Source organism: Anopheles stephensi, chromosome 2 (genome assembly GCF_013141755.1).
Source record: "Anopheles stephensi strain Indian chromosome 2, UCI_ANSTEP_V1.0, whole genome shotgun sequence".
Lineage (NCBI taxonomy): Eukaryota > Metazoa > Arthropoda > Insecta > Diptera > Culicidae > Anopheles > Anopheles stephensi.
The window spans coordinates 9,396,947-9,411,555 of NC_050202.1; the positions used below are offsets into that span (position 1 = coordinate 9,396,947).

Genomic DNA, 14,609 nt, shown 5'->3' on the forward strand with positions numbered 1-14,609 from the left:
TCTCTCTCTCTCTTTCTCTCGCTCTTTGTTGTATCGCAGCAGCCGATTTGGTCGAGGCTTTCTCTAAAGTACCCCCGTCGTCCGACAAAGCTTACCTTCCGAGCTGTCAATTGCATAGTACATTTAATCCTGTACGGCTGCTGACTGATTTGATTATTCCTTTCCGTTATGCTGCACACGAGTGTATGTATATCTTTTTTTGCGACACTTCACTCATCACCCCAACTACGGTGGCGGACACGGACAGCGAAATCGGTGAACTGATGTGTTTTTTTAACGAACAAAATGCTCTCTTTCGCTGTGATTCTTATATTAAGGACAATTTGCTTTTAGTTAGTAGTTATCACATTTATTCGTTTTTCTCATTGCACAATAATTTATTGCCGTTTTATTCACGTTTTAGTGGTTGCTTTTTGGTTAAGTGAAAGGTCCTTTTAATGATTAAAATTGCATAAAACACTTGTTTTCGAATCGAAAACCATGGAAAGATCACAACCAGAGCTTGGAAACCCACTCCATATGCATATGCACGCACCCACACACAGACGCACGCACAGCCTCACGGACACATGTACGCTACGATCCGTAACGCTTAAGTGCAGCTGCAAAGGATTGCTCCATCGCAGCCAATCAACACGCACAACCTCGATACGCAAGCCGATACGCACTGCAATCGTTTACGGGACCCGAACGCGAACCATGCGATCCGACGCATAATGCTACGACGACGACGACGACGATGACGCCGCGCTCGAACGAATCGTTGCGAAAACCCTCAACACACACCGAACAACCGAAACCCAAAACACACCAAACGCATCCGCAACGGTTTCGAATCGTCCGTCGACTAACGCCACCATATGCGCACCGACCGTGGAAAAGCGGCTCGACTTGTGGAAAACACTGTTTCCCTCCCCCCCTCTTGGAAAACCCTTCTTCTTCGCCTCTTCCACCCCCTGTAAGGAAACTGTGGAGCAGATTCGGATTTTCTAGCGTCACAGTGTCCACCAGCAAACGAGAGCGAAGCTGCCTGGTTCGGGTTTTATGTGAAGGGAACCACGCGAACGATCGTAGTCCTTCGAAGTCAGTTTTGTGTTCAATTTCGTTGGGCTGCTGGTGCTGGTTGGACCACAAAACACTGACACAACGATGCGATGGATCACTTGCTTCGGCTACCGTTCGGTTGTGTGCGCTTTCAGCTGGTTGTTTACGGCCAACCGAGGAGCGAGCGAGCCGGCGATAGGACAGTGCGTTCGAGCGAGAAAGCGAGCACTTGGAGCACGGTGGAGCATCATCCGAGCATTCGTACGTATAGTCAACAGAGCGACTGTTGGACTGCAGGAATTGAGAATGAGCAAAGCGTGCCTCGCGTACACACACTAACGCAGGATCACACACCAATGCAAGAGAGAGAGCAGCTGGGGAGCTTTTGCTCGTGCTTTCGAGAGCAACACATTGGTGCACGCTTCAGCAGACAGCAGCGTCATGGCCGTCATCATCGTCGGCGTCGTCATTGTTGTGACGACGGGGCAGTTATCTCTCACTGAGACAGGATGACACGGTGGAACTTACCCAGGTAACTCATTTAACGGGGTTGCTCATTTTCCACGCGAGGGTACTCATTCGTAGAGCGTTCGCTTTGTTCGATTGCTTGTTTAGCTCATTTTGAAGCGACGATAACGATACGTTGGTTCAAACCAAGCAGCAGTAGTCTGGCTCGTTAAGGCCACCTGCAGTATGATATGCAATTGTGTATTTGTTTTATTGAAATATTTTTGCATTTTTTTTTTATAGCAGTATTAATTTGATGCAACATTTCTACCAACAATTTTAAAATTTATTCGTTTTGCAATGAATGTGCTTAATTTTTTTAAGTTTTAACACACAACCAAGATTAAAATGTTGTAAAGAACTCATGAACTTAAATTAAATTTTCTTTTGATACGCTATTTTTCCACAGTTTTGAATAATCGATCAAATGTACTTATTGATGGAGGCGCCTGGTAAGTGATAAAGTCATACGATACGATTTTCTTTTAAAATTTGATTGTATCTTTGCCTAGTCGTTAAAAAAACTCGTTAAAAAATGGAAAGTGAATGGTTAATGATCTTTGAGCCTTTTATCTGAACAAACGCAGACAGCATCAATTATTACTGCAAAGCAGTTTTTGTTCACAGTACCCTTTATGCAACATTCCATCCGATAAAGAAATTTACCTCCACACCTTACTCGAGGGCAAAAGATCTTGAACTCTAATCGCCCGGTGACCTTACGGCTAAACCCGGGTTTCCGGATTTACTTCAATTGAAAATCTACCCCATAGACAAATAGCACCCCGGCCCAGGAAAGAGATAAACTAACGAAGACAGAATTGATAGCGAGCAGTCAGAAATCCGGGTAGGCAGTGCCGGCAGTTCACCGTGTGCCGGGAAATCGATTTCCTCCAGAAGCGACTCGCGGCACCCTGCAGCTGGCGTGCAGTCAATTGGAAGTCATCCCAGACACTTTCGACGTGCTTTTCGGTGCAATCTATACACGTTCTGCACCACGGTGCAAAAGTTCTTCGACACCGGGCGCACCGGGGGGAAACATTGCTGTTTGACCTGCATTCTCTTCCCGGTACTCCACGGCCATCCTGTTCCCACGGAGACACGGGTCTCTGTCACCGGGCTGCCTCACTGCTGTCTGGTGTTGTGGCCCTACTCGCTTTCTGCCCGTCTGCGCTGCGTTGCGTTTTATGCCTGGTGATGCCGGAGGACTTTAAACTTCCCAGCAATCCTATAAAATGGCTCGCTCTGTTTGCGATAGATTTTTGTACTCTGGTTTACCAGTTTTTTGCCTTCTCCGCTAGCGCTACCATATTCACATTGAACAAATGATGCAACTCGGGAAGTTTTTTTTTCCCTCTATTCCTTCGTCCATGTCAGCATGCAAGTAAACTGCATCTTAACTGAATGCAGCGAGAGAGCGAGAGAGAGAGAGACAGATTTTTTTTTCTAAGAGTGTATGTGTGCAAATTGCAAACGCAAAAGGGTGAAGTGGCGGTCGTCTTTCATGCACACTCGAACGCACCCAGACAGTTCACTTCCACGTTGTTGCAATGAGCCGTCTTTCCTTCCTTCCGTCCTCCTTCCTACCCCCTCCCATCCCATCAAACCCGCGTTGTAACCTTTGCTGTTACAAAAACAAAATAACATGTACACTTTGTTGATGGGTTTTTCATTCCGAAGCGAACAAAAGAGAGATGTACGGGAGAGCACAAAGCATATGCACGGCAATCATGCACGGCCAGAACGCATCACAACGTACGGAGAGCAGTGCAGTTGGAAAAACGCATCGCTCGATGCAGCCGACGGAAATTACGGCAAGCCTACGGACGATGTCAGTGAGAAAAAAGCACTACGGACACACACACACACACACACACACACCAGTTTGACACATTTTTTCACATTTATCGCACGAGCAGAGTCGGGTGGGGTGGTAGCCAGGGGGTTCCTTGTTTAGCCAAGACCAGACGCCCGACAACGGTCTGGTCTGGCCAGGTCTCAGCGACGCCTATTCATTGCGTCAAACACTTGAGACAAATTTGATGACATCCTCAGACGGGTGGCGAAGTTGCTTGTTGTACGTAGCTTACGCCGGTTGCAATTCCGGGGAAAAAGCGTCAGTCTAGGTTTTTGGTGTATTTAGCGGATTTTCTTGCAAATGGGTGGTGTGGTCGCTAAATAAAAGTGAACGTTAGTGGGTTTTTTTGTTTTATTTTTCTGCAGAAAGTGAATTCCATTAATTTAGAATGAAAGTCGCGCTGAGAATTATTGTAGGCAACGAAGAAAAATATTGTAATTGATAATTCCTTTGATTTGATGGAATAAATAGCTTTGAAGGCTTATTGATTCATAATGAAATATAAAAAAAATTACAATACGGCCTTTATAAAAAAAAGAACAATGCTAAACTTTGGAAAAGTTTGCAAAAATACAATTTTTAGCTTTCTGGGACTTATTTTTACTCGTAGCTGGATAGTCCAAGGTGGAGGGGAGACGCTCTGCACAGGATTTGAACCCCGGTCTACCCGTGTGAAGACCGGTGCTACTATCGCTTTTGCTATCCATTCTTTCACTTAATTCCTTTAGGAGTTTAATTTACGTAAACCTTCCATCAAGCAAACTAACAAAGATCTTAAGAAGAGATTTTTAAAATGTTGCTTCCATAAAATCTGCTATTTTGAAGTGGTCTTTTAACATTTTACCGAAACATACCTAAAAGGCCTAGCCTTTGCTATCTAATTTACCTTCCTAAAAATTCATCTACCGAAACAATCGAACGTACTTAGCCATCCCTAAAACCTTTATCGAACAGTGGAGAGATGGAAAAAAAACCGTCCTAAGCCCAAAGTAAACGTCAACGATCATCTAGCCACTCGCACAAGATTGTGAGAAATAAATTTAAATAATTTATCACCGTGAGCAATAATTTTCACCCGAGCCAGCGACATCCTTAACAGTATTTATTATTCATGTTTATCGTCCCATCCCGGTGGTTGTTGATGCGCTGGGTCGAAGCGTAACCGCCTCCGCGAACGGTACGATAGCTTAAGCCCGTTACACATTCCTAGTGGTGGTGACGGTTTTATGCGGGCAATCCTAAAGTGGGATCCTCGTGTACGGCTAAACTAAAACTTCTAATTATTTTATCATTACGGTATTTGGTGCGCGGTGGGGGGCGAAATTGTTGCTACCACTTTTCACCGAATACCGACTGCCACCAAAGTCTAATAAATTGTTGTAATCATCGAGTGGGAGAGGCAGCAAGCGAACGAGGTTAGCGTTTTTGGGGCCCTGGCGAAATTCGTAGGTGCTAAGTGCCGGTGTTTGTGGGAGAGAGCTGATAAATGTGTCTCAAAATGAGGCTGGTTTGGTGTAAGAAAAACTGGGACATTTTACTCCCGTTTCGATGAAAATGCTTGATGGGTGACATAGTGAGCCTCACATTAGATTGATGCATGTCTTTGCTTGTGACGATGACACTGCATTGCGTGTAAGGAAGGAAGATTTATGTCAGGTGCTTCAGTAATTTAATCTACATTTGTTTTAACTCAATTACAAGACACCCAGGATGGATGGAGAGGAATGAACCCATTATCCGATGGCACAAAAACTGCCGATTTAAATGCAACGCTTGAATTATTAAATTGAAACTAATTTTTGCTCATCCCTTAGTCGATGGACCACATACACACTCAGACACACACACACGCATGAAAGGATGCCTATCCTCATTCGATTAATGCCAATCGACCACAAACGATCAATTACTCCTGAACCAACAAACTGTACTGGCTGCCACACTACATCTAGCATTTAGCAAACGGTCAAACGCATATCCGGCAAGGACAATTAATTTCACTCTCTTTACGATCTTTTTATTGCACCCAGCCCCCTCCCGTTTTGCAACACTATAAAACTAGCCCCAGCACTCAACCAGCCGGCCAGCAAGCAAGCAAGCGAGCAAGTGAGCAAGTCAGTGGACAATTTACATTTTTAAACACACCCTCGTGCACGGAACAATTACTTGCAACCGGTGATAATCGGATTCCGTGGAGTCCGTCGGTGGATTTAAATAAATAAATTTAATTTAATCGGATAATCGCGATTGACCAGTTGGCTTTATCGAATTGCATGAGTGGGGGGGGGGGACTGAAAACGAAGCGGATGAAGCCCAAATGGGCTTCGATGGTTTTGGTTTGGTAATGAAGCGAAATTGAGAGTTGACCAGCGAATGGCACTTTGTGCTGGACTGGCGATGATGAGTTTTGTAAAAGGATTGTTGGGAGAAAATTATTTTGCCCATGAATTTTGTAGGAAAATTGTAAAATTTGTGCATCCATGAATTTAATGATAAATTTAAGTAAAAATCATTCTTTCATTGCTTTCTTGGTTTAACGAGGTGTTAATATTGGCTCGATAGAAGCTCGGAAATTTTCTCAGATTTTCAAGCAGAGGTCATCATAGGCTCCAGTAATGGTGATTTTTTACAATATTAATGTCTTTTCTGTAGAAAATTTTATAATTTAACTGAAATTTTTATTAAATTGGTAATACTACAAGGTACGAAATTCGCTTGAAAAAGGTGCAATTTGTGTTACTCGGAGAAGCAAATGGCTTCAAATCATTGTGACTTGCAAGGTATTTTATATATAAATTATTTTCGCAAATCCGATAATCAATTACTCTTAATTGAATGTTAAAATGACGACATCAACGCAGAACTCATCGAAGTCCATATAAATCAAGGAACTTTTAATTTTATACAAGTCCGTCTTTTTAAGGGCATATTAATATTTTAAACAAAACTGCCAGTAACGCTTGTCATCAATGGTCAAAAGCAGTTCCCATTCATCGAACCTACCCAAAGAAAGAGGTGGTAGAAGTCAACCGAAGAAAAATCCTGCTACCAGATGCACTTAACATAATGATTATGCTGTGAATAAATCCACCATTTTCCCCAGCTCAGGAAGAAAGTGACTCGCATCATCGTGAACACATCACACGTCACACACATGCACACACACTGTCGGTGATCCGGAAGCGAGGTCCGGTCGGGACGTTCAGGCCTGTCGAAGGGACCGCGTGTCGATGCATGCACTCCCGCTAAGAGGCCACTCAAAAGCCCATTTTGCTTCATGTTTCTCGCTTCGTTCATTTGCCTCAAGGGACGTGTCTGATGAACCGGTACGAGCACAAAACAAACCACGACGAAGTAAAATAAGAGAAAGCAAAAAACAAGCGAGTGTACACGCGGCAACCCCAGACTCCTTCAGGTGCCCGGATTTGGTGCCCATTGATGCATCACTCGTGCTGCATCACTGGTAAATGATCCAGCGCTGATGTGAGTGAATAGTGCCGCTGAGGGAGGAAGGAACAAAAACGGGCTCGTTCACCTTCGCAGAACCACAAAAAGTGAAGCAAAAGCATATCGCCCGGAAGACCCGCGCAGCTATGCAAGCTAATCATTCGTTTAACGATTCAGCCGAATGAGCTGAACGAGCGCTAGCGGACCCGGTTCGCCTGATGGGGTTGGCCCGATTTCTTGTGCACGTACAGATGGTGCATTAATTAGCATTTTAAAAATCCATGCACAGCACAGTTCAAAGTGGTCTCTGGTCGTTTTTTTATGTTTCGCCTTCTACCGCGTATGGTCAGCGATGAACGGACGTGACTACCGTGACGAGCAGGATAAATCATTATGTGTGAACAATGTGCAAAACTTAAACCTCGCAGGTATGCCCAACAGGAGACCTCATATGAGTTTGTTCCCTGTTTTTATCGGTTAAACGTAAGGTTCTCTTAGAAAGTAAAAATAGGAACTGGGCGCATGAACCGCGGGAAATGCCAATTTTTCTAATGGATTATCGGCTCGACATAGAGGCAAAACGCTATCCATTCCATACTATCGATGCGTTTTTTTTAACATTAAACCCTTTCAGTGCTCGATAGAAGTTGGCCAGTGGTGCGCCAGTGTTCCAGGTTTGTGTTTATCAACAAGAGAGAAAAACTCCGTTTGAAGATTGGCGAGTTGGTTGGATGCGAGATCACAGCGTTTCTGGTCGCTGATATTGGTTTTGATGCAGTAATGTGTATGGATTGCTAAAGCAATCTCGTCTTCTGTAATTGAAGCAAATGGTTCCCAACTGGTAGCTTAATGGGAGAAGATTGAACGTAAAGGCTACCACGGAACACGGCCCGGAACGTTACGAATGGTCAACCGATTGCGCGATGGAGGCGCCCAGTGCTTCATGGACGATCGATTGAAGTGGTCATGTATGTGTATCGGTCTCAATTATGCTAGCTTATTAAAGCGATCGAGCAGCATGAGTGCGTTCGATAAACCTGGTGCAAATGCATCTAAATAATGAGACAAAATTGACATTCGGAGCGATAAAATCTTGTTGCAGGCTTATCAGTTTTTATCGAGCATAATGATGATCGTTTTAAATATTTATTAAAATCGATTTCGCAATTGTATTTCAAAAACATGTTTAAATAATGTACAGATGTTAATAAAACTCACCGTCACCGAGCATGAACTGTGCCGGACCTCAAGTGCACTCGACCCGGCGCACCTTATTCCGTTTAAGACGCTTTTCTTTTCCTTCCTAAAGTCACTGCTCACACACACAGACACGAGGCTTCGAGAATTCCCGCGAGAGTTTCTTTAGCGTCGAAATAACGGTCACCTTCTCGGAAATGTGAATGTTGACTCGAGCCAATCCGCAACGTACGAGAACGTTGGCTACCGGTGTGAAAGTAACCACAAGAACCCTCCCCATATTACCACACACACACACATACGCGCCAGCACCTGTACCGGTACCCTTGGCTTGCACAAACAATGGAACCATGTGAGGATTTGGCATGTGTCCTTCCGCTTGCCAGCAGACGAAGAGCCACCTGAATTCTACTGCGGCTCAGCATCTTAAGAAAGTCGAAACGGAAAGTCCGAAAGTTCGACCCAAAACTAGTGGAGAAGGTTGGGATACGGGGATGTTGGGGGAGCGACATCACGGAACCCCTAACAATCCATCCTCTTACGGAAGGGATCAGAAATCATCGTTTCGATCGCACCGACCGAAAACCTGAGAGCGAGTGGAAGAAATGTGCTCAAAATGAAATTGAGTGAGACCAAGCAGGGTGGACCCAGGTTTGGCTGATGGTTTCTTCTTGGTCACACAACTCAACCGCACACACACATACGAAACTCTCGTGTGCTCTTCTTCCTCCGCTTTCCATCCCCTGCTTACACCCCGAATTGGGGGAAAACGGTGAAATTGCCAGCATACGTGAGATCCGGACCGTAATTGAATATTATTGTGCTGACATTTTTCAAGTGGATTTACCATCAACCGGCATGACAGATTGGATGACCGGGATGCTGGGAAGAGCGGTTGGGAGTGTGTTATGCCCAAGCGATCGTTGATTGCCCCGGTCCGGGCACCTGGGTTTACGGTGAAACGGATCCAGCTTCGGTCCCGATTCAATGCGACTGTCCCCATACGTGGGTCGATCCTTGATTGCATTGGTTGGCCGTCCGCTTGCCTCCGGGTGGTGACGTGTCTTGTGGTGGGTTTCCCCGAGTTATAGCCTGTTGCCAAAGACCGTGTTGCCAGTTGTCATCCACCTTTCAATTTACGGAAAACCAAGGTGGAAAAGATGCGTTGAGACAATAGTGCGGTGTACATGGGTAGCACATGGGTATGCAATTTTATTCCTGTTTTTGGATGATGCAAGAACGAAATGAATTCTTAGACCGTTTACATGATTAGCATGAACGTTTGTGCAAATATTTAATGACGCATCGTATGAATTTAAATGGGCAAAGATAGTACATTGTTTCTAAGGAATTTAAAATGTTACCGGTTCAGGCTCTATTTCAAAGAAATAGATTTTCCTCTTAAATTATTTCGTTAAAGTTGCATTTCTATTCTTTATAAAAGAATCGTTTTTTTTTTATTAAATGAAAACCACTGGGCGCCTCCATCTTTCTGCTTATCGATAGAGCAAATACTTGGGAAAGAAATATTAATTTAGCATAAATTATACCGAATCAAAGATACACTGGAAGGTATGAATAAATGAAATACTTTGAATTTAATTGGTTATCAACTTAATAGGCTGAAGCCTTATCCTATACCCGGTCCTAAATATTCATAAACTTCAGATTTCTCCATATAATTATCTCAACATTTTTTTTGTAATTCAAAGATAACGTTTCTTAGTAAAAGTGCTTCGTTATTCTTAAACTTCTACTTCTTTTTCCTTGAGACTACAACCTCGAAAGCTCTTGGCCAGCCCTTTCTGACTCTCTGAGACTTGATTCTATCCGTTGCAAAGTGGCCAGCCCTGCTTTTGGGGATGCTGTCTGGATGGGATTCTAATCCCAGTCCTGCCGTGTGAAGAAGAGCGCCGTTGTCGCCTCGGCCACCAGACCGCCCCGGCATAAGCTTAAAAATCACCATAAACATCGATCGAAAGCATTGCCCAGCACACCAACATGCATCCTGCCCTTATCAGCCCGAAAGTATGCAAAGTGTGTCTACTCTCTCTCTCTCTCTCTCTCTCGCTCTCTTAACACGAGACGCTTAGAAAAAAGCATTCCGACTGGCCCGGGGGGGTGTGGTTTTCCAGCTGCGTACCATTTATTTAAAGTGAATTGGCTGCCTACTTTCGTATGTTTGCAAAATACTTTGGTTTAAACATACCCACAATCTGCACAACATCGAACGCTCTCACTGCAAAGGGATCTGCTACCTTCTTCCAACCCGTGGAAAGGGTAGGTGTTGCGAAGAAAAACATGAAAGTCAATGCAACTGACAATGATTGATGATGTAAATAAAATCCTGCTTACGGTTTGCCAGCATGTGTGTGTGTGTGCCGGTGTCTGGGTTGCGATTTCGTTAGACTTGCATGTTTGTTCGACATTTCGAACGATTTGAAATTTGTGCTCCATTTTCAGACTTGCAGGGAAGTCTGGGGTGGAGTTTTTTCAGTGTGGTTTTCTCACTCCCATGCTTCTCGCAGCATGTGCTCCGTGCGCTAACCATGGCTCGTGTCGTACGATTGAAAAACATCACCTCACGGCTGCACAAACATTTCGACCGCCGTATGAATATTTGCTGCTGATGGAACGATGCTGATGCTGATGCTTGATGTGGCTTCACTGCACTTTACAATTGTTGCATACGGTGTGTTTGTGTGCAGAAGGATTCAATGTGCTGAATGCGTTATGACTGTCATGTTCCCAAGGATAGCGTCGAACTTGCTTTTGTTACGTTGTTAAGCTGAAGCCCTGTTAAATAGTTCCTAAAGTATTCCTTAAAGTGTCTTAAAGTCTAGCTTAGCACTTAAATATTGCTTTTTGTTAAATCATTATCATGCTACGATTTGTTATTAAAATGTCGTAATCTCAAAACAAATCTTGTTCTTTAGCTGATATCTTTAAACTTCTAATAAAATCATTCAATCCCAACTTTCCTTACAGTTTTTTCTTCACCTATCTGCGACGTCCCAGGCATCCTCAACTTGCCCCTGCAGATTATTCAAGCAAACACCTTAATTTAAAATCCATTCAAAGACATTATTGGATTTGGAGTTATATTCTAACGCCCACACGCTAAACATAAGATCGTCTAGCCGAGAGAATCTATGTAATTGCCTTCCGACCAGACCGAATCCGAAAGAGCCCTTCAACAACGACTCGCAAATTGTCTGTACGTGTATCCTTCTGGCAGCCCTTACTCCAACGCTTTTGCAACCACACGTATGCTTCAGCAGTCGAACCCTCGGTGCCTGAGATTCACGTCTCAGAAAGTGGCTCGTTTTATCCCCTGATGAATCCTTCCACACCGACACTCATCTGGTCAACAGGTAAACCCCCAAACAAATCTCACAACGAAACCATTGCTACATCATCTTTACGGTTAAGGTACGATTTCCTGGAGTGAAAAACCTTAAGCCAAACCCAGTAACATCACAATTGGAGCCCCGAAATGCAATGTACATTTCTCAAAAATTGCATCCCTTGTAGCGCTTGGGCAATTATACGACGCTTTACGACTCTTTCCCCTCCGGCTTTGGAGCATGTTATAAAATTGCAATTTTTGTGTCCGAATTTCCAGGTGGTCATTACATTGTGGTTAACATGTACCTGTTTTGATCGCCTGGATGGAGAAACGGAAAAACCCCGACTCAGCCCGTGGTACAGGTACACGCGGGGTACGTAGAGTTAGCTGCAATCCCAAAAAACCGCATAAGAAATTGCAGCCAGTACTTTGGTTTTTCCTCAAGACCGAACTCTTCTGCTCACAAAACCAAAACTATCGTTGGCATTTCGGTTGTCACACCCTACTTCCTTTCGGTGCACCCATCTCACCAGTGTCGTCGAGTTCGCTGTGCTCCGTTTTGCAGTACAATCCCCCGGATCCGGAGGACCGTTCCGAGATGACCACAAATATAAATCCTGTGGGAAATAATTGACTTCCGTAGAATTTATTATTCACTTCAGCTAGCTCGCTTCAAACCAAGCGTAAGAGGGGAGGGGGGGGGGGAAAGTTGGCCCTTCCTGGTTGGGTTTTCCCCACCGAGGGAAACTCTGCTCGCAAGTGTAAGAATTCTAACTACATTTTGTCGGACTTGCTGCTTCCGAGGAAAAAAGGCTTATATTCACCAGAGGCCCCCCCCCCCCCCTCCAAAACCAATCCCACCGAGCACCGAATGTTTGAATCGAATTCAACTCATCGTGACGAGGAGGACGGATGGCGACGATGAAGAAGTGCAGCAAAATTCAGCAGCACAGATTAAATGCCAATTGGCGGTTGGCCAAGCGGTGCGAAAAGTTTCTGTTTCATAATTTACCATGATGAGGTTTAATTTGTGTAGCCGCCTGTTTTTTGTGTGTGATGTGAACTGGATCTGAGAGTGCAATGAGACACAAATGTGTTCAGTAATTACTTGGACACAAAGTGTCATTTGCTATTGGTGGTGATGATGGACCTTTAAGGCACATATTTAATATTTCCATAAGCCTTTATATGGCCTGTTATATTTTTAAGTAATTAAAATTGTCTTTGAGCAATACGGCCAGGCCGTTCTTTATGAATAAAAAAAAAAAATTGTCTTTGCTATAATCGTTTTATAGCTCAAAGACCAATCAAAGTCTAATAGATTGGACGTCTATTGGAAGCTAGTTGAGACAAATTGGCTGTTTGGATTAAAGTCTCTGAGCAAGCTCGATACATCCTCGACCAAGTCTAAGCTAGTCTAAGTCTAAGTCTAAGCTATCACAGCATCAACTTGGACTTAAAGAGCCTCCAACGACAATCTTTAATACTGGCAAGGACTACCAAAAAATCTCGCTCTTTATGCACTTTGACAGGGTCGTAAGTATCGACCTTTAATTGGTATTCCAACATTTTTTAATAGGATCGTCTTTTGTGGTGCTTTCCCTGGAGACGCCCAGGAATTGAGCGAGAATTTATCGACTGAAACGTGATGGATTAAGACATATGTTATATTGTTATATGGCGTCAAGAGATATCCAATTTGAGGTTTAAAGAACTTCTTTTATCAGAGAATGCTAGAATCAACATGAACTCAGTTCAAACCTGACGATAACTTCTAAGCCGCGTCCGAAAGGAAGATGCTCAGAAGAATTTTTGACTCCCTCTATATTACTGAAGAAGGAATCCATCGCTGCCTTTCTCCACATCGACTCAATACTGCATCTACTAACTATCAGCATTTTTGCTTTGTGCCATTACTCCACCCTCTGTGGATAATATAAATCTCATCAGCCGCAATAAAACTCCTATTAGCTCTAATTGTTCACAATCCCCATTCCCGTGAACGCACACAACAAAACAAGAAGAAAAAAAATTCCTACATATTGAGCACTTCACTCGTCATCTGCAAAACCGAAAGCAAAACCTTTACGCAAGATGCGTCAAACATTCTCAATCGTTCTGACCGAAATGTGCTCATGAAAAAATCCAACAAAGTATTCGCAAAACTCTCCCACTCACCGTTATTTACGAGCAGCGTATTTTCCCTGGCGAGTGAAGCTTCCGCGTCCGTTAGCGTCGCACTGGACCCGTTCTCGGACGATGGTGTGTTGAGGGTGTTGAGTGGATTGACCGCGGCCACCGGTGGTGCGGCCTGTGCGTTGCCCTTGGCGGAGCGATAAGTGAAATTTGATTGTCTTTCAGCGGTGCCGATGGCGTTGTACGGTTGGGCGTAGATTGACCGGTGGATTGGGCTATCCTCGTTGTCCGAGCTGTTGAGCGAGTATCTCGGATAGTGGCGCGATTTTCCTGCCAAAAGCACAGAAGAGTAGAAGAAGAAAAAAATATTGAACGCATGAATGACTGTGTGGCGAGCAGCAGGATGTGAGATATTCGTATTAAATGATAAGCAAATATTGGCTGGATGGTAAAGGCGATTAAAACGCATCATGTTGCCAATGTCCGCACTCTCTCTTGTTCACTCTCCGTCTCTTTAAATGTTGACCCACATAATGCATCTTCATACGATAACTAAATACTGGACTTGAGCATTACCATTTCAAGGAACGGCCTCCCTTCACTAAAGCCAACTGATTCACTTTTCCCTGCAGCAGTTGGTTCCAAGTCCCAAGCTGCATTGGATTATGTGTGTACCGGTGCATCATATCAACCAGCAGTAGTTTGCCTGGTCCGCACGTCCAACGAGCCAGCGACCAATCGAGGTTGAAATATGACCCATCTTCACCTGAACCAACACCTCAACCCCGATGCCTCCGGGGGAAAATGGTGAAAATGAACGTCAGCTACGAATTTTAATGGCTCTCCATGCCGAGATAACAGATCAAATTTGTTTTCGATTAATTTCTCAGCCTTGCGGGACCATTGGCCCCCGATTGGCCCGAACGCGTAGGTTCTACCGTACACGCGGCTTCCTCTTCCGGCAGCTACGCAATTGAGTCGACCGTCCGGTAACAAAATCCACAAACGCGATTTTCGGCACTGCAGTTTGATAGTGCAATTTGATTTTAATTTATTTTTATTGCCCCCGGA

General features: G+C 44.2%; 1 protein-coding gene across 5 annotated transcripts in view; it reads right to left on the bottom strand.

Moving 5' to 3' along the window:
- LOC118503793 (teneurin-m) overlaps positions 1–14,609 on the bottom strand; it is a 535,466-nt gene that overhangs the window by 455,430 nt on the left and 65,427 nt on the right. For 4 of the 5 annotated variants that reach the window (XM_036037475.1, XM_036037484.1, XM_036037473.1 and 1 more), the window contains exon 3: positions 13,581–13,868. In XM_036037475.1, the coding sequence (XP_035893368.1) occupies positions 13,581–13,868 (288 nt within the window). Of the gene's footprint in view, positions 1–95; positions 828–13,580; positions 13,869–14,609 lie in introns of those variants that run through there. The other variant, XM_036037481.1, reaches the window with a different exon arrangement.